The 21,802-nt window shown below is 48.1% G+C and overlaps 1 protein-coding gene across 2 annotated transcripts in view; it reads right to left on the bottom strand.

Annotated features, from left to right (window-relative positions):
* The window catches only part of MLKL (mixed lineage kinase domain like pseudokinase), a 703,954-nt gene that overhangs the window by 494,704 nt on the left and 187,448 nt on the right, over positions 1-21,802 (bottom strand). For both annotated transcript variants that reach the window (XM_086945230.1, XM_086945229.1), the window contains one exon: positions 4,075-4,246. In XM_086945230.1, the coding sequence (XP_086801356.1) occupies positions 4,075-4,246 (172 nt within the window). The remainder of the gene's footprint in view (positions 1-4,074; positions 4,247-21,802) is intronic.

The following is a 21,802-nucleotide window of genomic DNA, read 5'->3' as shown; positions in this document are numbered from 1 at the left end:
CGTTATTTATCTCACTGCCCCATCCCAGCTCAGAACCTGGCTATATGCAAATCAGTCTGTCCCTGGCCCAGTGCATCATGGGAACAGGACAGACTAAACTACCAAGCCAATTCTTCACCAGAAAGGAGACAAGCTACCGGGGACCGGTTTCTGGCATTTCAGCCTTCTTCGGCCCGGCTTGCTTGAATCCTGATGGAGCAGTGAGAAAGGGACTCATGTCTGAGTATACCCTGCCACACCTATAGTGGCCAAAAACGATTTAGAAAAGGGGGTGGTGATGAACAGAGTGTCTGAGTTGAGCAGACCACTCTTACCCAGTCCAAAGATCAGGGCTTGATCCATCACCGTTATTTATCTCACTGCCCCATCCCAGCTCAGAACCTGGCTATATGCAAATCAGTCTGTCCCTGGCCCAGTGCATCATGGGAACAGGGCAGACTAAACTACCAAGCCAATTCTTCACCAGAAAGGAGACAAGCTACCGGGGACCGGTTTCTGGCATTTCAGCCTTCTTCGGCCCGGCTTGCTTGAATCCTGATGGAGCAGTGAGAAAGGGACTCATGTCTGAGTATACCCTGCCACACCTATAGTGGCCAAAAACGATTTAGAAAAGGGGGTGGTGATGAACAGAGTGTCTGAGTTGAGCAGACCACTCTTACCCAGTCCAAAGATCAGGGCTTGATCCATCACCGTTATTTATCTCACTGCCCCATCCCAGCTCAGAACCTGGCTATATGCAAATCAGTCTGTCCCTGGCCCAGTGCATCATGGGAACAGGGCAGACTAAACTACCAAGCCAATTCTTCACCAGAAAGGAGACAAGCTACCGGGGACCGGTTTCTGGCATTTCAGCCTTCTTCGGCCCGGCTTGCTTGAATCCTGAAGTCCCGGGAGCTTGTTTCCTTCCCAGTGTAAGAATTGGCTTTTGTAGTTTGGTTTGCCCTGTTCCCATCATGCACTGGGACAGGAACAGACTAATTTGCATACAGCCAGGTTCTGAAACTGGGATGGTGCAGTGAGCTAAAAAACGGTGTTGGATCTAGCCCTGATCTTTTGACTGGGTGAGAGCTTTCTGTTTAATTCAGAGACTCTGTCCCTCACCACCCCTTGTTGTAAATATTAGTGTTTATAGGAGAGCCGCCTACTGAAAGTTTAAGGACATTTTTGAGGGCCAAAACCAGTGCGTGTTAAATTGTTTATATGTAAATGGGAAACAACCTTTAAAACGCAGTCATTACATTGCACTGCCTTTACAATGCAGTCATTACAATGCAACATCCTTTACATTGCATGCAATTACAACGCAGTCATTACATCGCATGTCATTACATCGCATGTCATTACATCGCATGTCATTACATCGCATGTCATTACATCGCATGTCATTACATCGCATGTCACTACATCGCATGTCACTACAACGCATGTCACTACAACGCATGTCACTACAACGCATGTCACTACAACGCATGTCACTACAACGCATGTCACTACAACACGTCATTACAACGCAATATAAGGTAAGTAATGGGGAATAGTAATTTTTACTCCTCCCCTATCCAGCACTTACCCTACTGGTGCACTCACTGGAGTGGGAATAGTCATTCTTACCTCTACACTATCCAACAATTACCCTACTGTTTCACTCACTGGAGTGGGAATAGTAATTTTTACCCCTACATTATCCAACACTTACCCTATTGTTGCACTCACTGGAGTGGGAATAGTAATTTTTACCTCTACACTATCCAATACTTACCCTACCGTTGCCCTAAAAGTAACATGCAATGTAATGGTATGCGTTGTAAGGGTATGCGTTGTAATGGACTGCGTTGTAATGGAATGCGCTGTAAATGTAGTTTCTAAAAATACGTTGTGATGCGTTGTAATGTAAAGATATGCGTTTTAAAGGATGTTGCGATGTAAAAACTGCTGTAAAGGCATGCGTTGTAAATGTTTGCGTTATATCGTCATACATTCATGTGAACACAAGATCGAGGTAATCAAGATAGTGCCTAGAGGCGGACGATACACACAGGGCTATATAGAGTTGGTGTGTTCCCTTTCACTATGTTTGTGTTTGGAAATGTATTGAAACCTTTACAGCCAGCCACCTAATAGGTGTGTGATGTGCTTTTTTGGCTTTTCTTTATGGTGAAAATGCATGTCTATTAATAATGTGCCTCATCGACAGCCATGCATTCCGCAGTCAAGAACAGTACGGGCTATTTATAAAAACTATTTACCATTTGATCTTAGCGCTGACCCCATGATGTACTCTGCCCGGCGAATTTCTCTCCGTGTATTCTGATTTCCAAGGCTTGACATTCATCATAATTATGATGAATGTCTACAAGATAAAGATTGTAAATCTTGTGATAGTCAATCCACGAGTACGGACTTGGACACCTCGAGTGAAACTTGAAAGGTATGTTCTTTCTGCATGAACAGAACTGAAAACCTGGGAGATTGTTGACTCTTTTTACAGACACCAAGGGCCAGATTTACTAAGGACTTGTGCTGTCGTCGTGGGCAGTAGCGGCTGCTACAGGACCCAGGTAGTTGGGCAGGGCCAAAGGACTTAACAAATAATTAAAAATGAAAAACCCACTTACCTGGAACAGCCGGCCGCCGGCCACCACCTCTCCTGTGGCCTCCGTCAACTTCCTGCAAACTCCCGGCCAAAAGCAGGAAGCACCCGGCTCCAAGGCTCCCTTGAAGTAATCACAACACTGCAATGTACTGCTGTGATTGGTCTGATTGCCGTGGTTTGGCGCTCAGATGGGGACAGGGAGGATTTGCATGTTTCTCACCAGGGGGTGTAACGCAGCCTGGTGGGGGACATGCAAGTGCGCATGACTGTTTATCCGGTCAAAGAGGGCCGGCCAAGCAGTCATGCGCACTTCAGGAGTGTAAACCACTCCACGCTCCACCAGCCCAGCCCCGTCTGAGAGCCACTGACAGCTATGGGAAAAATTAATAAGAACGATAGTTGTTATCATTTTATTTTTTCTTTTGTTTAGTGGGACAAGGCTCCTCCACCTTAGTGGAGGAGATGCAAGCCATCTCAAGCCCTTAAATGGGATTTACAAAGCCACCTAAGAGGCGATTTGTGCCATCTTACATAACTGTACCGTAATGTAATGCAATGCAGCAGCTTTCCTTGCGTTATATTTTGTTGTAGTAAGACTAATCGGTGGAGCATGGGTGTTACCCTGCATCCACAAATTTAATTTGACACAATCCCCGATTTACTAAAGGCAGTAAACCTGGGATTGTGAGAAAATGGTACACCTACCGCATAGACAAGGAGAAAGATCTTTACTTTTCCTAGTTATTCCTTTTTTCATGTGTGCTGCATTCTGCAACACACATTGAAACCGTAATACGCCTCTAAGGATTATTTTTGAACAGGAGGGTATTCCTTACTGCACAAAATGTAATCTTGCGCATAACGCAAGTATCCTTGCCCCATGGCACAAGGGTGCCTGCGTTGGCGCACCAACGTTAGGAGACAGCATAAGTGAGCCATATCCTAGTCGATATGGGGCATTTCTGCTCTCTCACTTTCACGCAACGCTGCACAGAAAGTTCCCTTGCTGCATTGTGTGAAACGTTAGTAAATTTGGCCCCAGGTGTACTTCTGACCCAAGAGTGAGGGGAACAACAGTAGATGGTGTCCTCAGGGTGAAGCACTGTGGACTAAAGATTTGTTTATATTATAGCCGCATCATATTCCCGGTGAGGTGCCACCTGGAGTGTAATGTCAACTTGAAATGCAAAAATTCAAATCTATGTAGTATAGCAGAAATGAGTGAGAGGACAGACAACCTACAAATCTCAATGCACAATACCACCAGGGCTGTCGCTATAGTAGAAAAGGTGAACAGATTCTGGCGGAGAAGAGGCTTTATATCAAAACGTGATCATATAGATTTGTTGGGAACAACATAAGAAAAGTCAATTTCTTATAAAGAAGTAGCAAAATAGGACCACAATTGCTAAAATATAAACTCTGTACCCATGCTTATTTTCCCATACTATCTCAGCATGCAATACTACTAGTAGACTTACTTAGTGTCAATGGACAAAGAGTCCTTGAAGCGCTTGATGGCCACGGTGGCCCTGTGGTACTCTCCCTTATATAAGATGGAGGTGTCCGTCTCCATCAACGGCTCCCCAATCACAAGGTCTTCCTTTTTGATCTCCGTAATATCTGGTCGTTGCGGTATCATCGTTTTGGTCACTGCATGACATGTCCACGGATGGACCCAACACAATAGAAAAGATTAAAAATTATTAATTATCTACCTACCGCTTAAGCTATACATTAATTCATTAAAAGAATACTAAATTGACAGAGCTGGAAACAATTGTCCTACATTTATCCAGATAGAAGGTCAAATGACAATTCCATACACTTATTCACAAGTGTACATTTAAAAAAAAAACAAATGATCATCTAGCACAGACAAACAGAGCAAAAGGATGTGGCTCTCTAGAAGCCTACACTGTAGGTCATCTTCAAGGTCCAAACATAAGTGATTGATGGCCCTTAGTCAGGTTGACCTTCACCACTCAATTGATTTCATGGGGGGGGGGGGGGATACTTACCTGTAACACTGATTTTGGGCTTTTCTCTCTTCTATGTGCAAAGGCTCTTTATACTCCTCCTGTATAGTGATTAATTCTGAAGGCTCTTAGCAGAGAATCTGCTTACAACCACAATAAAACCACATTAACATGAACTGCTGAATTCTCCTTGATTAGACTACTCTTTCATCATTCATTTTTATCTATTACCCTTTAGTGGGATGACACGGGGCCCTCGTGTGAATACATAGCTTATACAGAGCTGTAAAATCAGCTGTACAGGTTAAGAATTCCCATCCTTTGCATAGGCAGATAAGAAGTGCAACTGAGAGGAAATGTTTGGAATGTTTGGCCAGACCTTCTTTGCTATCACAGTGAACAACCAATCCTTTTAAGTTTTAGTTCCCTACACTTTTTTTTGATGTCTTGGAATATTGCAACAGGGGCCCAATTCACAAACTGTACTTTTGAGTAAGCTTGAACTTTTGAGTAAGTTTACTACTTTTCAGTATTCACAAATTTGAAGTTTGCATTAACTCACATTTTTGTAGAAAGTCCAGCACTACACATGACCAGCCACTGGTACTGCAACACCCTCCCATAGAAAATAATGGAGATAGGGACTTAAAATAAAACCCTACAGGAAATATTGCTAAATAAATTATTTAAAATAGTTATAAATATACATTAATTCTAAAAACAGACAAACTGCACATATTTATTATTTCATTATAAACTTTTTAATACCCTATTTTAACAAAATACATTAAAATATGTCTGCCAGCTATCATGACATGGTTAAAAAACATTTAAGACAGCCACCTGCCAAAAGCGGGGGGCGGTCTCCAAAGTGCAGGACTGAAGAGGCTGGGATGAAACTGGCTATTAAGCTGGGGCTAGTGTGTGTGTGTGGGGGGGGACTTAACTATTAAGCAACAAGTGACTTGAAAAACCACAAAAGTCCCCCAACGCCTTTACAGGCAGTACTGACCAACTGGTTACACCCATAAACACTTCAGGCACCAGTCCAGAAACAGTTCTGGCATGCAAAGACATCTGCATCTGGCAGTACATATAGGGGCACACCATAAGGGAGCCAGCACCAAAAACTCACCACTAAGGGTGGCAACGTCATCAGACCAGCAGGAGACTACCAAGAAAGGCTGACCCAAACTATGCAACGTCCTGTACACATGAAGGGGTACACATGAGTGTCCTCAAAGTGGACAGAGGGCCTCCTTCTCTGTCCTGGTGGTGGGAGCAGACCATGCGTTGGAATTGATAGTGTGACCTGACTTTTTATTTTTGTCATTGAGCGTGTGGCCTACAGGCTTCCCTTATGTACATTTCTGCAATTATATAAATGTCTAGAACCATGCACTGACATCCTGTGTGTATGTTGACTGCATGTGTACCATGCATGATCAATAGTAGGACTCTATGTGAGAGTGATTCCTGAAGTCAGTGGTATCCATTTATTATACTCCTGGGTTGACATGGCACAAGATGGAGGATGAGGACAGCTTCTGCAAGCAGAAGGAGGATGACCTATTACTTACCGGTAATCTTTATTACTCCTGGTCCTGTTGTCCTTGTCCCCTTTATTAAAAACAAGCGAGATAATCCTATCTCAACAACAGAAAAAAAGAACGAAGGAATGCTGGTACTACCCCTCCCCCTCCCTCTGGGAGTACATAACCATACCATTCCTAGCATTCGCCCTGAACCACCAAGCCCCAGATGAAGGCCGGTATGCCCGGGAGGGTAGGATGTAATGAAGGGGACGAGGACAATGGGACTAGGAGTAATGAAGATTACCGGTAAGTAATAGGACATTACCCCCAGGTTCCTCCTGTCCTCGTCCCCTTCATTAACAACAAGCGAGAATAACGAACCGCAACCGGAAATCATTCCACAACAAACCACCAGGACACAGAACAAACAGAAAACCCAGTGACGTATTGAATCAGAAAACAAGGGAATATCAGGAGCAGACAGCATGAAGCACCCCCAAACCAAAATTAGCATCATCCACTAGAACATTCTGAATGCAACAATACCTTGCAAATGTATTAGAAGAGGCCCAGGTAGCCGCCCTACAAATCCCTTTGAGGGAGACACTGCGGACTTCAGTCCAAGAGGCCGGCATCCCATGAGTCGAACGCCCCTGTATGCCAGCCGGAGGAGGGGGGCCAGAAAGGGAGTAGGCCAACATGATAACCTGCCGCAGCCAGCGACCAATGGATGAAGAAGAAGCCCTGCAACCACGAGAGGAAACAGTGAAAGACAAAAAAAGAAAGTCAGACTTACGAAAAGACAGAGTGTAGCCCAAATAGATCCGCAACACTTGCCAAACATTCTGCAAAGCCCATGGGAGCTCAACTTCCGCAACAGACCCTGAGCTCAAATCTGGCAACCCCAGCTCCTGTGAGCGATGAAATTGAGATGGAACCCTGGGAACAAAGGAAGAATCCAAATGGAGGACCACCCCATCATCCAAAGAAAAAGAAAAAAAAAGGGCTCACGAGCCATCAAGGCCTCCAGCTCCCCAAGGCGCCGGGAAGAAGTAATGGCCAAAAAAAAGACAACCTTGAAATTAACAAATTTCATATCTACGTCCAACAAAGGCTCAAAAGGAGAAGCCATCAAAGCCCTCAACACCAAGGGGAGGTCCCAAAGAGGAAAAGAAGGCCTCACCACAGGACAGGATAAGGAAAAACTGTGCAGTAAACGAGACACCAAGTCGTTCATATCAAACAAATTCCCCCAAGGGGAACGGAAAGCCCTGACAGTAGTACACTGAGCAAGCAAAGCGGAGACAGCCAAACCCTTCTCAAACCTGTCCCAAATGAACTGAAGGACATCAGACAGGGGACAAACCAGAAGGGACAATGCCAACGCCTGACACCAACGCTGGAAGTTCCCCCAATGACGATCGTAAGACTTAAGAGCAGACGGCCTTCTGGACTGTTGAACTGCCAAAGCAAAATGCTCGGGAGAGCCTGGTTCCACCACCTCTGCCTCTCAACTTCCAGATCGGCAAAGCCGCTAGATGGACAACATCGGGGATGACCGCAGAGGAGACATAAGGAACGGAAACAACCAAGGGCACTGAACAGCCAACAATCGGAGATTGGGAAATCAGGAACGCCGGGTCCAAAAGGGCACCACCCCCTCCCGATCCTCCAACATCAGATGAGACAGGAACTTTCAGATCAGAGCCAGAGGCGGAAAGGCATACAGCAGGTGAGAAAGCCATGGAATGGACAGAGCATCCACCCCCCAAGCTCCCACCTGATGGACCTAGGAGCAGAAGCGGGGAAGCTGAGCATTGTGACTGGAAGCAAAGAGGTTGAGAAAAGGAAGACCAAACCTCTCACACACAAGACAAAAGGCCACTGGAGTCGGAGACAATTCCTAGGAGGCGGGGAAAAGCGACTGAGGGCATCTGCCGCCCCATTGTCCACCCCAGGATGTGCACAGCCGTCAGAGACAATACGTGCCCCTCTGCCCAACAAAACAATGGGACACAACAGCATTGAGGGACTTGGACCGAATACGAACCTGGTGATTTGGGTAGGCCACCCTTGTCCGAACAAACTACCACACTGAGATTTAACAATCGTTCCCGGAACCCAATGACAGCCCAGAACACAGCCGACAACTCACGCCAATTCGAAGGCCTCCTCCCTTCCAAAAGGGACCAACGACTCTGAATGGAGTCCAATCCCAACGTTGCTCCCCACCCCAAAGCACTGGCATCCATTGTGAGGAAAACCGGAGGAGAGGGCAGCAGAGTCAGCCCCAGGCAAGATTGTCCGACACCATCTGCCAGCGCAGGGCAGGGAGGACAGACCGAGACACCGTAAACAAGACGGACGAGACAACTGATCCCAACAAGACAACAGATGTGACCAAAGAGGTCACAGGTGAAACCTCGCGCAAGGCACCGTGAAGACCGTAGCAGTCATCAGACCCATAAGTCGTAACCCGAGACGGACCAGGAAGGAACACTCCTCCAGAAAACGACGAGCAAGGGAAGACAAGGTCACTGACCGAGACACAGGAATGAAAACCCGATTCAGGTCAGTGTGAAAACGAGCCTCTATGAATGTCAAGTCCTGGGAAGGCACCAGCTGACTCTTGGGGAGATTCAGAAAAAACCCATGATCTCTCCACACCGAACACACCAGCTCCTGATCCCTCCACAACAGATCCAGGGAGGGATCATGGAGCAGCCAATCATCCAGGTAAGGGTAAATCAGGACACCCTGAAGATGGAACAAAGCTACCAAATGCACCACAACCTTGGTAAATACCCCCGGAGCCAATCTCAGGCCTAAGGGCAGAACCTGAAACTGATAATGGCGCCCACGCAGACAAAACCTCATGAACCTGCGAGAACTGGGGTTAACAGGGACATGATAATAAGCATCCTGGAGATCCAGGGTGCACATGAAATGACCCGGGAGAACCAGGAGAATCACCAGTTGGAGAGTCTCCATTTTGAAAGACAGATGTAACACAAACTTGTTCATTGCCTTCAAATCCAGGACAAGACAGAACCCCCATGTCACTTTGGGCTCCTGGAAAATGTGTGCCTGCCCTAAGCACTCACTGTGGCCCCAGGACCAAGCCAGCCTTTATTGATCATCCCATGGCCAGCTTCTATAGTCCTACTTCCCTCGAGCCCAAGACATCTCTCTGCCATCACAGCGGGGTCCTCTTGGGCCTGCCCATATGCGGCCAAAGAAGACGACCAGCAAATCACCCAACAAGGTCTCGAACTTTTTTGTACCGGCAGAAAAGCGCCCCTCGCCAAACCCTGCGGAGTTAGCGGACAACATGGCCCTGACGAAAGACGTTTTTCGGAGCATGTTTAGGGACTTTAAGACAAAACTTCGGAAGGACCTCGGCCAAGACATCCAGTATCTGTTTATAATCATGTACCTCTGACTGAACTACCTACCCCCTACCCCTCCCCGCTCTACTCCTCTCCACTTTCCTGCTACTGATTTCTGCCCTTACTTGTCCTGGCCCTAGTCCCCACCCTGTTTACCTGTGAATTTTTTCCGAGTCATTTGAGAGCTAGCTATTCTGTTTGATGCCCGATGGAGCTACCTGGTTTAGCTATAGGGGAGACAGGTTGGGGATTCCCTCCTTGGACTTCACCTACCCAGTCCGTCTTTAGCCAGACTTCCTTGCTTCTCTCCTGTCGTCTCTTCCCGCTTCCTCCCTCTATTCATTATCCCTACTTCTCTCTACTCTAAATGTATTGAGACTGAACTTTTCTGTCTGATGCCCGATGGAGCTACCTGGTTTAGCTATAGGGGAGATGGGCCGTGGACTCCCTCCTTGGTCGTCACCTACCCAGTCGGCCTTTAGACAGTTTTCATTTCGTCTCTCCTTGTTGTCTTTTCCCCTATCCTCCCTTTCTCACCTTCCCTGTCCCCTCCCATCTACGCTCCATTTATTTTGCAATCCATGTTCCTTAAATTGTTTCTTATTGAGACCTAGCTATTTGGCCAAAGACCGATGGAGCTACCTGATAGCTATAGAGGAGATGGGTTTTGCGACTCCCCCTAGACCGTCACCTACCCAGCCGGTATTTGGGCAGCCTTTCCTTCGTCTTTCTGGCGTATACCCCTCCCATCCTGTTTTTCTGCGAACCTCTTCCCTCGACACCCGAGACCAAACTACTTTGTCTGATGCCCGATGGAGCTACCTGGTTTAGCTATAGGGGAGACGGACCGTGGATTCCCTCCATGGTTGTCACCTACCCAGTCGGTCTTTAGACAGACTTCCTCTCATCTCTACGGTTGTCTCTTCCCTTATCCTCACTTTCTCACCTCACCTACCCCCACTTCTTTTCTCTCTCCTTTCTCTCCTCTCCTAACATATTGCTGACTGTTCGTTGTAAGGTATAATTGTTGATCTTGTTTTGTTATACTGTTAAACCACATTGTTGCACTTCCTTTCGTATCTCCTGCTGTATCCTCCCGCATCCTCCCTCTTTTGATGTCTCTCCTTCTCCCTTCTCTCAATGTATTGAGACTGAACTTTTTTGTCTAATGCCTGATGAAGCTACCTGGTTTAGCTATAGGTGCGATGGGCCGTGGATTCTCTCTTTGGTCTTCACCTTACCCTGTCAGTCCTTAGACAGATCTCTTTTCGTCTCTTCATATTGTCTCTTCCGTTAACCTCCCTTTCTCACCTCCCCTGCCCCCTGCCCCCTCCACTACCTCTCTCTCTCTCTCTCCTTTCTCCCCTCTCCTAATTGTATTGCCTATTCTTTTTTGGGGATTTATTGTGTAATTGTTGAACTCATCTGTTACATTGTTTATTCCCATGTAAAACCCTGTTCCCCTCTCCAGAGGAGGAACCTCGTGTACAGCCCCCTTGTCCAACAAAGCCTGGCCCCCTAGACACAGCTCCGACTTCCTGGTCAGACGGGATGGCCAGGGCGTCGGACAGACCCCAGAGTCTGGAGGAGGCTCTGAGAAATTGATGAGATAACCCAGTCCCACAATGTCCAGGACCCGCATATCTGAACAGGGACGCCTCAAAGCAGGGATAAAGTGCCGAAGCCGACCTCTGACCAAGAATCCGGTGTCGGACGCCAAATAGTCAGCAACGAGGCATGGCAGGTGGATACTTAGCCCTCTTGTCTCTGCCCCTACCAGAAGAAAACCTCCCATGGCCCATAAAAAAACTGCCTCCTCAAGGGAGGATGGAAGAAGAATTTGGGCTTAGAAGGAACCGTAACAGAGGAATGCTTGAAGGAGGAGGAATGCTTCTTTTACTTGAATAGTCTATGAAGTTAATCCTCCAAATCCTCATCAAACTTCATGGAACCCTGAAAGGGTAACCGAAGAGCCAAGGACTTCTGGGCCGAATCAGTCTTCCAGTCCTTCAGAACCCCTGTGTAGGAAGGTGGACACCTGACTATGGTTACCCCAGATTTTTTGCCTTGTGTTTAGCTGTTTTTCGACTTAGTTGGCCTGGTTCCCTGCTAATCAGGGCCCCAGGCTATCTGCTCTCTCCTTAAAATGGACTCCATGCACCCTAGGTGCATAACCAATCTGGTACTGGACACCTTGTCAGCCCCTATACAGTGCACTATAGGTGCCAAGGGCATAGGTGCATCCAAGGCCTACCAGGGGCTGCAGCATGACTTTTGCCACCCCTGGCTGGTTCTTAAATTGACACAACTGGATGATCACTCAGCTGGGGCAAGGGGGTGTAATCACCCCTTGCTTAGATATAGTATACCTATATCTAAACCTATATCTGGACACATATATACCTATAAGTCACTCCTATGGCAGGCCTTAACAATCCTGGAGGCAGAGTGCTTGGTTTTATGTGAGATGGTGCTCTAGCATGAGCTGAGCCTGTCTGCAGCTGTCGGGACCAACTCCCTTAGCTGTTCCGGGATATTGCCATACCATATACTCTTAAGTGCATTATAATCCATCGCCGTTATGTGCTAACTTTGGTTTGGCTTTATCAAAACATGTCCTGTAAGGTGTCATACAATTTGGAATACTATTCCCTCGACAGTCCTGGCGACGGGGATAGCATCCCACCCTTCTAGAGGGAGAAGACATGTTACTTTACTAAAACGCGGTTAATCCTAACCAGAGCCTCAGCATCACAAAATGGATGCTGCTGCCACCGACACAAGTCTGACCTCCTGCTGCTGACCGAAACTTGGCAGAGGAGGCCTGGACAAAGGGTTTCGTGTTGCGGGGAGGTGCTACACCACCCCAGACAGGAGATAGTGTATTGGGGCAGGGAGGGCTGAAAGAAACTAGACAGTGCCTGGGGCGCACAAGGCTTCCCCTTGCATAATCCGGTCAAACCGGTTCTGGGACACACCAGCCCCAGTCCCAGCGCGACCCTGGACAAAGGGAAAGGGGTGTAACCACCCCCTTCCTGGGTCCCACCCATAGGAGGGGCCTAGCAGGTAATCCAGCCCCCAAGATTGGTATAAGAATGGGAACAGTGAGGAGCTACGACAGCAAGCAAGATGGCCGCATAATAATAAATAATAATAGGGAAGCTTATAAAGCGCCTGTTTACGAGCCCCGGCGTGTCCCCGCGCTATGATGAGATGGCTACAACAGGATCCAAAAAGTAGGGGAGACGGACCAGCTACCGGACAAATAAGTAAGTTTTGAGTTTAGACTGGAACCTGGTATCCGAGTCCTCAAGACGCAGTTCAGGGGGTAATTTGTTCCATGTAAACGCTGCCAGGTACCTAAACGATCTTCCCCCCATGCAGGCTTTTTATACCTTGGGAATTTTCACCAGTCCCGAGCCCGCAGATCTTAAGGCACGGGACGGTTGATAGCGCGCTATCAAGCTCTGCAGCGGTTGTGGCGCCCTGCCATTCAAAATGCGATGGCAGGTACAGAGTGCCTTGTATTCCACTCTGCCTCTCACCGGGAGCCAGTGGAGAGTCTGAAGTGCCATTTTTGAAGATGCTCTCTTGGGTAGCCTCAAGATCAGGCATGCCGCAGCATTCTGCAATACCTGAAGGCGACCAATGTTCTTCTCAGGTGCCCCCAGATACAGCAGATTCCCATAATCCAATCTCGCGGTCACCAATGCATGCACCAGTGTCTTGCGTGCTTCAGTTGGAAGAAGCTCCAGTACTTTCCTCAGAGTTTTCAAGACACCGAAGCAAACACCGACCACACGATTGATTTGGGATCCAAAGGTGAGACCTGCATCGAACCATACTCCCAGGTTCCTGGCTTCCTGGCGGGGCGTCGGTGCCGTCCCTAGGCAGGGTGGCCACCACGCCGACGACCACGCCGACTGGCCTCCCCTCACTATGAGCACCTCCGTCTTGCCGCCATTCAGTTTCAGACAATTGGTGGACATCCAACCAGCAAGATCTTGCATGCATGTTCTGAAATTGTCCGCAGCAAGACAGGGCGCACACGATAGGGAGATGACCAGCTGCGTGTCGTCGGCGTAGGACACTATCCGTAGGCCATAGCTCTCAACAATAGTCGCAACAGGGGCAACATATAGGTTAAATAGAGTTGGGCTCAGGGACGAGCCCTGGGGCACGCCCTGGCCCAAAGTGACCACTCTGGAATAACAGTCCCCTTGCCTGACTTGAAAGCCACCATCTGCTAAGAAGGACTGGATCCATCTCAGCGCTGCACCTGATATTCCTCCTTTATTCAGACACTGTAGCAAGGTGGAATGTGCTACAGTGTCGAAGGCAGCGCTGAGGTCCAACAGAATCAGGGCCATAGTTTGTCCCTCATCTGCACCCTGCCTCAAGGTCTCAGTTGCCATAAGTAAGGCCGACTCCGTTGAGTGGCGGGGCCTGAAACCGAACTGAGTGTCATGGAGTAAGTTCGCCTCCTCCACATATTGCATCAGCTGGCCATTCACAACCTTCTCAGCCACTTTGGACATATATGGCAACAGAGATATTGGTCGAAGATTTTCTAATGTCTCAAAACTGATGTTTGTTTTTTTCCGGAGGGGGAGCACGACTGCTTGTTTCCAGCCACTAGGCAGCAAGCTGGTCCTGAAGGAGAGATCCAAGATGTGCCTTAGTCTCCCGGCTCCGCTGACCTCCGTCTTTCGCTCGAAGATCCGGTCCTTTATCCTGATTTCCCACCCCATATCCGTGTATATGAACTAATCTGCAGTCCGATGGAGCGATCCCGAGACTTTTCCGACATTGTGGAGTGGAGTAATGTCGAGGTTTGATTTGAGGCCTCACCCAGTCTGGAAGCCGGGGTCTCGAGTGCTGGTCCAGCCGGGTCCTAGTTGAACAACAGCGGACCGGTGAGGGCGGCAGGGTCCGGTCCATGGAACTTTCGACATATTTTGGATTGCTTTGCTGCCGATCTGCTGCCTGGTACCGTATCGGAGGTGAGGAGACGAGTGACGCCCGAGGCGGTGTGGCGGGGATCCCTGACTCTGAGACCTAGCGTTTGCATCGCTGGTGCCTTTGGGTTGGAGACTTGGCGCGCACTAACGCACGTTCACGATCTGTCTCTCACGGTTCATTCCTGCTCCGACTAATCTTATCCCGGGGAAGGAGACTCTCCGTGGGGATCACTATGCCTGATGTTATGCGGAACCCGGCAGAGCGCGCTAAGTGCGGCCCGTCATTGCGGTCAGTGCTGGCAGCCCTCGAAGCACTTCAGGTGACTATGGAGGCCCAGGTCTGGAATCTGATGTCAGCAGCGGATGGAATTAGAGGGTTGGGACCGGACCCTGACTCGTTGCCCGGGACCCGGCGGCCAGCTCACTTCCCGACAGACACCCCAGCGGTGCATTCAGACCCGGTGCTTGGAGCTGTGCCTGCCCCTACAGAAGTGGAACTGTTCGAACATGCTGAGATCGGCGTTTCAACTATATGGTCGGAATCTTTGGTTTCGCAGCCGGCGGAACATTTAACTGCTGTTCCCATTCTGGAAACTTTTAATCGGAACAGTGAACTGTGTTGGATTGTGTCGCACCCCCTTCCCAGCTGGTCCATCAAGATGGTGGATGGGACAGTGCCTGGCCTTGGAGTCGGGGAGGGGCATCGTTGGAACCGACCGTCTACTTTGGGATTTGCCATCCTTTCTCCATCTAACAGACCATATTTCTGCAACTTCTGTGTATATTTTGACAATTTGACGATGGGGCTCTACTTATCGGAGGGAATCAGCAAATTTGATCGACGGGGCCAAGGCTGAGACTGCTGTTTGGGGTTTCACACTATGGTTTCATCGGTAACGGGATTGATTTACTGGGTTAACGGAGACCGGGGCGGGGTTTATAGTTTCCTCCGGTGTACTTTTCTATTGTGGTCTGCTCAATTGTGTCAGCTTTGTGGGCGATTCTTTGTTAAGGCGGTGGGGAGAGACCGGGAATGCGTATGATATAGCCCTCCTCCATTTCTACTTTTAGGGTAGGATTTAGTTCTTCTTTCTTTCTCTTTGTTCTTCCTATATTTCGGGTTTCAGTTATTTGGGGCGACAGGCACGCTGCTAGGGGGGTAGGCCGTAGTCATCTGCAGGGGTGCAGCGTGGGGAGTTGGGGGAGGGGAATTTTGTTTTTCCTTATTGTTTCTATGGCCTTTTTTCTCTTTCGTATCTTTCCTTGCCTTTTCTTTCGCTTCTTCCCTTTTCGGGTCAGCGTAGTGGGTCCATTCTTCTGTCCATTATCGACTTTTTTATCTGTGCCTATACTTTTCACGGTATTTCAGTATCATTGGGCGGGCGCTTAACTGGTGCGAACTATGACTGTATGCTTGTTTATCCTGAATTGTATGCCTTAGCGCCACTGTCTTAAATGAGATCGATCTAATTGTGCAAATCCTACTATTTTGCCCGCCCTTTATGCGACTTTGTGATATTGTATGGCACCTGATCCTTCTATTTTTATATTGTAAAATGGAGCCTTTAGAATCCTGTCCTTCGCATGGCATGTTCTATCGCCAGTTTTAATTGAAGTTGTGGTACATTCGCTTCCCGGGAGGCCGAGTCTTGTCCTAACTGACTTGCTGTGATGAAACTGATTAGCGGCCGGCCCTGGTGTTTGTAGGCCCATATTTGTAACTGGTTGAAGTATTAATAAAGGTTTTCCAAAAAAAAAAAAAAAAAAGAATGGGAGCAGGGCCAATGCACTCAGATTATCCTGACTAAAACTTATGAAACGAAACTCTGGACCCTTCGACATCCTACTCGACGTAGAAGATTGAAGAATCTCCCTTGTGGTCAAGGAGTGACCATCCTGTGCTAACATCCACCATCCAGCACCTCGACGTTTGCTTTGTTGCAGTTCCCGCAGGAACTCGAGCGACAGAGTTCGACAAGACCCAGCGTGCCTGCCTTCTAACAGCCCGATCCATAGTCCCTGCAGAGCTGAGACCCGTGGAGGCGAGCTGAAGCGTGGGACCGGACATCTTGGAAAGACCACGAGGCGCTGACCGTGCAGCTCTCGAGGCACCCTCGAAGCTGTGCATTGGGGTTTGAGAAGCCCCAGCCCTGAGCCACTTTTGCACCAAAGCTCACTCCTCTACACTCACCGAGTGCAGCGTGGGGCCGTTCTGCATCTTTTGGCTCAACGCGTTGGTCCGGTCGCTTGCCCGTTGGCTAGCGGCCCCAGTACCGACGAACCTCGAAATCTAACTTGTGAGTCTGGTTCTCCTGACTTCCCCTCGCTCCCCTGAAAAGGAGCACCCGCTCTGACCCTCCTAGTCGGAGTAAGAAGCGATCTTCGAATCCTGCGTGGGTTGCGCTTGCCAAGGTTTGTTTGCTCCAATCCGGAAGCCGACACCGCCGACAGTGAGAGCCTGCATGGGACAGCTCGTGATCCACTCCTGGACATCCTCGGTGCCCCATAGTCCACGTGGCAGCGGAGACAAGCTTCACGACATCGACCTGATTGCGCCCGACATTGCCTGGTTCCTTCCTGGTTCCACCCTGGTCACTGCTGAGTGACCCAGACTCTGTCCCCTCTGCTTTCAGATCATCTATATCTTCGATCCACCCTTGGATCACACCGGACACTTCTCTTCTTGACGCCTGCAGCATCTTCATCTTCAGGCACCATCAACCTGCGTGATGAAACCCGACACTACTTTGCACCCGTGCACCCGCTTCCAGTGGGTGAGGTAACTCACCAACGCCGGTGCTCCAGTACTGGTACACATCTCTAGTGTATATGTCTAAAGTTTCGTCCTTCTAGGTTAAACGAAAGTCTCCTTTTACAGTAACTTTGTAACTTTTACGCACCATTGACTGTGCATTGGTGCATGTGTGGGCTTTAAGCGCTGCACCCGAATCCTGCGGGCTTTTCCTGACTTTAGCATTGCTAGTCCCGACTGCTCCCAGCGATTCCCCAGGCCGTAGGCCTGACCACTGTTCGATTAGTGATACTTATACCACTTTTTTGATATATGGTTTGAGTGGCCCCTGGGCCTCATCCATAATTGTGCAACTTCTATATGTTTAACTGTGCTTTTGTTTAAACGCTTGTGCTTCTAGACTCATCTATATATCTATACTACTATTATAAAGAACTGTGTCCTTCGAGCCAGGTAAACTCGAAAAGTACACCACCAATCAAAACAACCAGGACATCTTTGAAAACCTCAGGGCAAGCAGAAGGACATAGGCTATTAAAAATAAAAAATATACGATGTTTAAAAAATGTAGAAATAAAAATAAAGTAGTCCCTTGCAAGTAGCGCCGGCCGCGACGTCTGCGTGATGACATCATTTGCGCTCCCAACACTTCCTGAACACTTCCTGAAATGGCGGCGAAGATCGCAACCTGCTGGGAGGACTGCCGCGGCCCTGCTTCCTGCTGGGCGAAGTGGCGGCCTGTGCGGGAGGGGAGCATGGATCGGGACCGGCGGCTGAGGTAAGGATCAAGCTCTCTGGGACACAGGCGGGAGGGGGCCGGGCCGGGCTGGGGCGGGAGGGGGCCGGGCTGGGCCGGGGCGGGAGGTTGGCCCTGAACAACGGCGGCTGAGGTAAGGCGCAGGCTCCGGGACACAGACAATGTCGTGGCGGGAGGGGGCCGAGAGTGCACGCAAGCCTCAAATGCTGCCACCAGTCCCTTTCTGCCCCAGACAACGCTGGGGCGGGCTGCTAGTAAAGAGTATAGAGGATTATTCTAGTAATAAATACATAGATTTTTATAATATATAACTTGTGTGGTGTCCTTTCATTTGATATTACAGGATTGTGATTGGTAAAACAGCTTGCTTAACAAGACCTCTTGAGTTAAGCCTTTAAGGCTACTTAGTCCATGCTACCCTTAGGATAGCTTGTCTATAAGGTTGACTTACAACCAGACATCAAAAGGGATTGTTTGGACTGATACAAGGTGCCCCCAGAATTGGAGACATCATATGTCAGGCCAACTTCTCACATTGGTGCGCAGCGGTGCGGATTTGAGCTTGCTGTTTTACCATTGCAATCTTTTTATCAAATTGAAAGTTCACATCAAGTACCTTAGGTACATATAAACAAAGCTTAGCATATTTAAGTTCTACTGAACTTAGTAGTTGTAGATCAAAGGGCTTAGCACACCCTGCCTACAACTCACTAGCAAGGTACAGTAGGAAAACACTTAGTGTAGGTAAGTGCACCACTTGCACCTTACTAGCAGTCATGGCTGGCACAGAGGGAGCTTCAGGCTCTCAGCCTGTGATGGTTGACCTTACCAACGCACCATCCAGCGATGACAACCTCAGCCACACAGACTTGAGTGCCTTGTGGGGGCTGAAAAAGGTCACAACCCTACCATTCCCATCCTGATAGCCATCCTGGAGAAGGATGACCTTGGGAAAGCTAGTGTAGCTCCCTTAGGGTCAGGAGATGGAGTGAACCCCCCAGAGAATGAGAACACCCCCCAGACTTAGAAGATGTGGAGGTGGACCCTGAATCAGAAGAGGAAGAGTCAGATCAGGATCAGAAGGGTAACCAGGTGCATGTGGGGAGGCTTAGCCAAACCAACTTGGACCTACTTGGAAATGGAGGGGGCCAGCACCTCCCCAGAGTACAAAGCAGAATTGTTCCAGGCAATAGAAGATTGAGATCTCCCTCCAGGGACTCTCACCTTTCTAGTGCCTCAAGGGAATCTCAAAGGGGAATGACTCCCCCCCTCAGAGAAGAGAGCATAAGGCCAGAATGAGGGCTGTCCAACTCCAGATAGAGAGGGAAGAGGTAGCCTTGGCCCAAGCTAAACCTGCTTTAGCAAGGGAACAAAAACTGAGTGGATTAGATTCCACTGGTGGCAGCAACATAATTCCTAGAGAGAAAGACAGGTCCTATGATACTAGAAACCTGACAAAGATTGTGCTCCCCTACAGAGATGGGGATGACATCCACAAGTGGATAACTGCTCTTGAGAGAGCCTGCATGGCACAGCAAGTTCCCCAAGATCAGTGGGCTGCAATTGTATGGTACTCCTTTTCTGAGAAAGGGAGAGATAAGCTCCTCACAGTTAGACCTGAGGATGCTAAAAATTACACTGTCCTGAAGAGTGCTCTGATAGATGGGTTTGGCCTAACCACTGAACAATACAGGTTAAAGTTCAGAGATACCCAGAAGACACAGACACAGGACTGGACTGATTTTGTAGATTGTGCTACTAAGGCTCTGGAAGGTTGGTTACATGGCAGCAAAATACATGACTTTACAGGATTGTATACTTTGATTATGAAGGAGCAGATCCGAAGTAATTGTCAGAAACAGCTTTTACACCAGTACCTGGTGGACTCAGATCTGACCTCTCCACAAGAATTGGGTAAGAGGGCAGACAAATGGGTCAGAACCAGGATTAGGCCTAAGAATCAGGGCAATGGCCAGAAGAAGGAGTCTACCAAACCTCAAGATAAGGGTGGGGATAAATCCAAAGAAAAGACTTCCCCAGGGCCCCAAAACTCCAAGGATGGGGGTGGGTCCCAAGACACTTCATCTACTCAGAAAAAGCCTTATTGCCATGCCAGTAAACAGGTTGGCCATTGGAAAACAGACAGATGTTGTCCAAAGAATAGTAATAGTAATAAGGAAAATATACCTCCAAGTAAAGCTCCAACACCTCCTGTCACTGTCAGCAGTGGTCCCCCAGGTGGTGGGAGCACCCCCAAGAATTTGGCTGGGTTTACTTTTGGAACACAGGTGGATTCTGGCCTAACCAGGTCCCCTAACTTAGCTACTCTTGTTTGTGATAATGGCATGGGGTTTGCCAACTTCACTGCTTGCCCAAACACTTTGAGCAAGTACAGACAGGAGCCCCTCATCAATGGTCTAAACGTTGAGGCCTTTAGAGACACAGGGGCTAGCATCACCATGGTGGCTGAATGTCTAGTCCCCTCAAGGCAACTCACACCTGGTGCCACATGCCAGGTGACCAATATTGATGGAATACAAACAAATCATCCCATGGCAGTAGTAAGTCTCAGCTGGGGAGGTGTCATTGGCCCAAAGAGAGTGGCAGTGTCACCAAACTTGCCTGTGGACTGTCTACTAGGAAATGATTTGGAAATCTCAGCCTGGGCTGAGGTTGAACAGGAAAGTCAAGTCAAGTCAAGTCAAAACCACTTTATTCGATTAGTTAAAATCATAAAAGTATTCTAGACATATATAAGACAATTAGAACATTTTAAAATCAATTAATACAGTATTAAACATGACGTAAATTTAAAAAACGGTTTAAAAAAGAGTATTTACACAAAATTCATTTCAATTTGCGCTCAACAGTACAGTAGACAGGAATTAATTATCTATCCTCAATTGTGAATCCAATCTTGTCCTTAGTCTCTTACTTCTTACAGATGCAGCCAGGAAACTAGCAGTACAATACATAATTACAGGAGAATCCATCATCTGTAAATATAACAGTGTGGGCTTGTGCTGCGTAAAACCCATCTCCTTCAGAATTGGTTTTAGATATCGAATCCGAGGTTCACAATAAAAAGAGCAAAAAAACAAAAAGTGTGCATTATCCTAGGTGGAAAAACCGTCACATTTACATAGGGACGATTCCTCAAGCCTACACCAGTCTTTCTCGTCCCACAGGACCATATAAATTTGATTGAAGCGGAACTTGGTCAGTAGACACCTATGAAAGGAATTTGTGACCACTACCAAGTAAGGAGCCAGCTCAAGGGATGAAGTTATCATTACATGTGCCCTCACAGAGGGTTTGCATAGCTCAACCGCTTCACGCTCGGCAACACATAGCCTAATAAAGTTAATCTTCACCCACGTTAGATCAGCTTTACACAGGGATTCTGGGCTATCAAAGATCTCAGGGCGTCCCAGCTTCGCAGCCAAGGACTCAACATAGGAGAGCCACTGAATATCCCTCCTGTGGTCTAAGTTAAGACAGTCTTTAATGATCCTGTGGTTAAGGCTAAGGTTTGGATTTAGCCAGAGCTTGATCCACATCAGGAGCGGGTCTAAATTTATTGTATCTAGAATGTAGCCCAGGCCTAGCTCAAGGTGTAGGGAATAGGTAGCAGTTGACTGAGGTAAGCCCAGCAAAGATCGAAGGAATTTATTTTCCTTTATTTGGATACGGTTAGAATTAGCATATCCCCAGACTGCAGCCCCGTATCTAGCAATAGCGGCAGTCTTGGCTTTGTAGATGGCCAAGATAGCCTCGATTGGTTTTCCCCCTAGTCTCTTTGCGAACCCCAGAATTGCAGAGGATGAGCTTCTCAC

This window comes from Lissotriton vulgaris, chromosome 12 (assembly GCF_964263255.1).
Source record: "Lissotriton vulgaris chromosome 12, aLisVul1.2, whole genome shotgun sequence".
Lineage (NCBI taxonomy): Eukaryota > Metazoa > Chordata > Amphibia > Caudata > Salamandridae > Lissotriton > Lissotriton vulgaris.
This window is presented reverse-complemented; position numbering and strand designations above follow the sequence as displayed.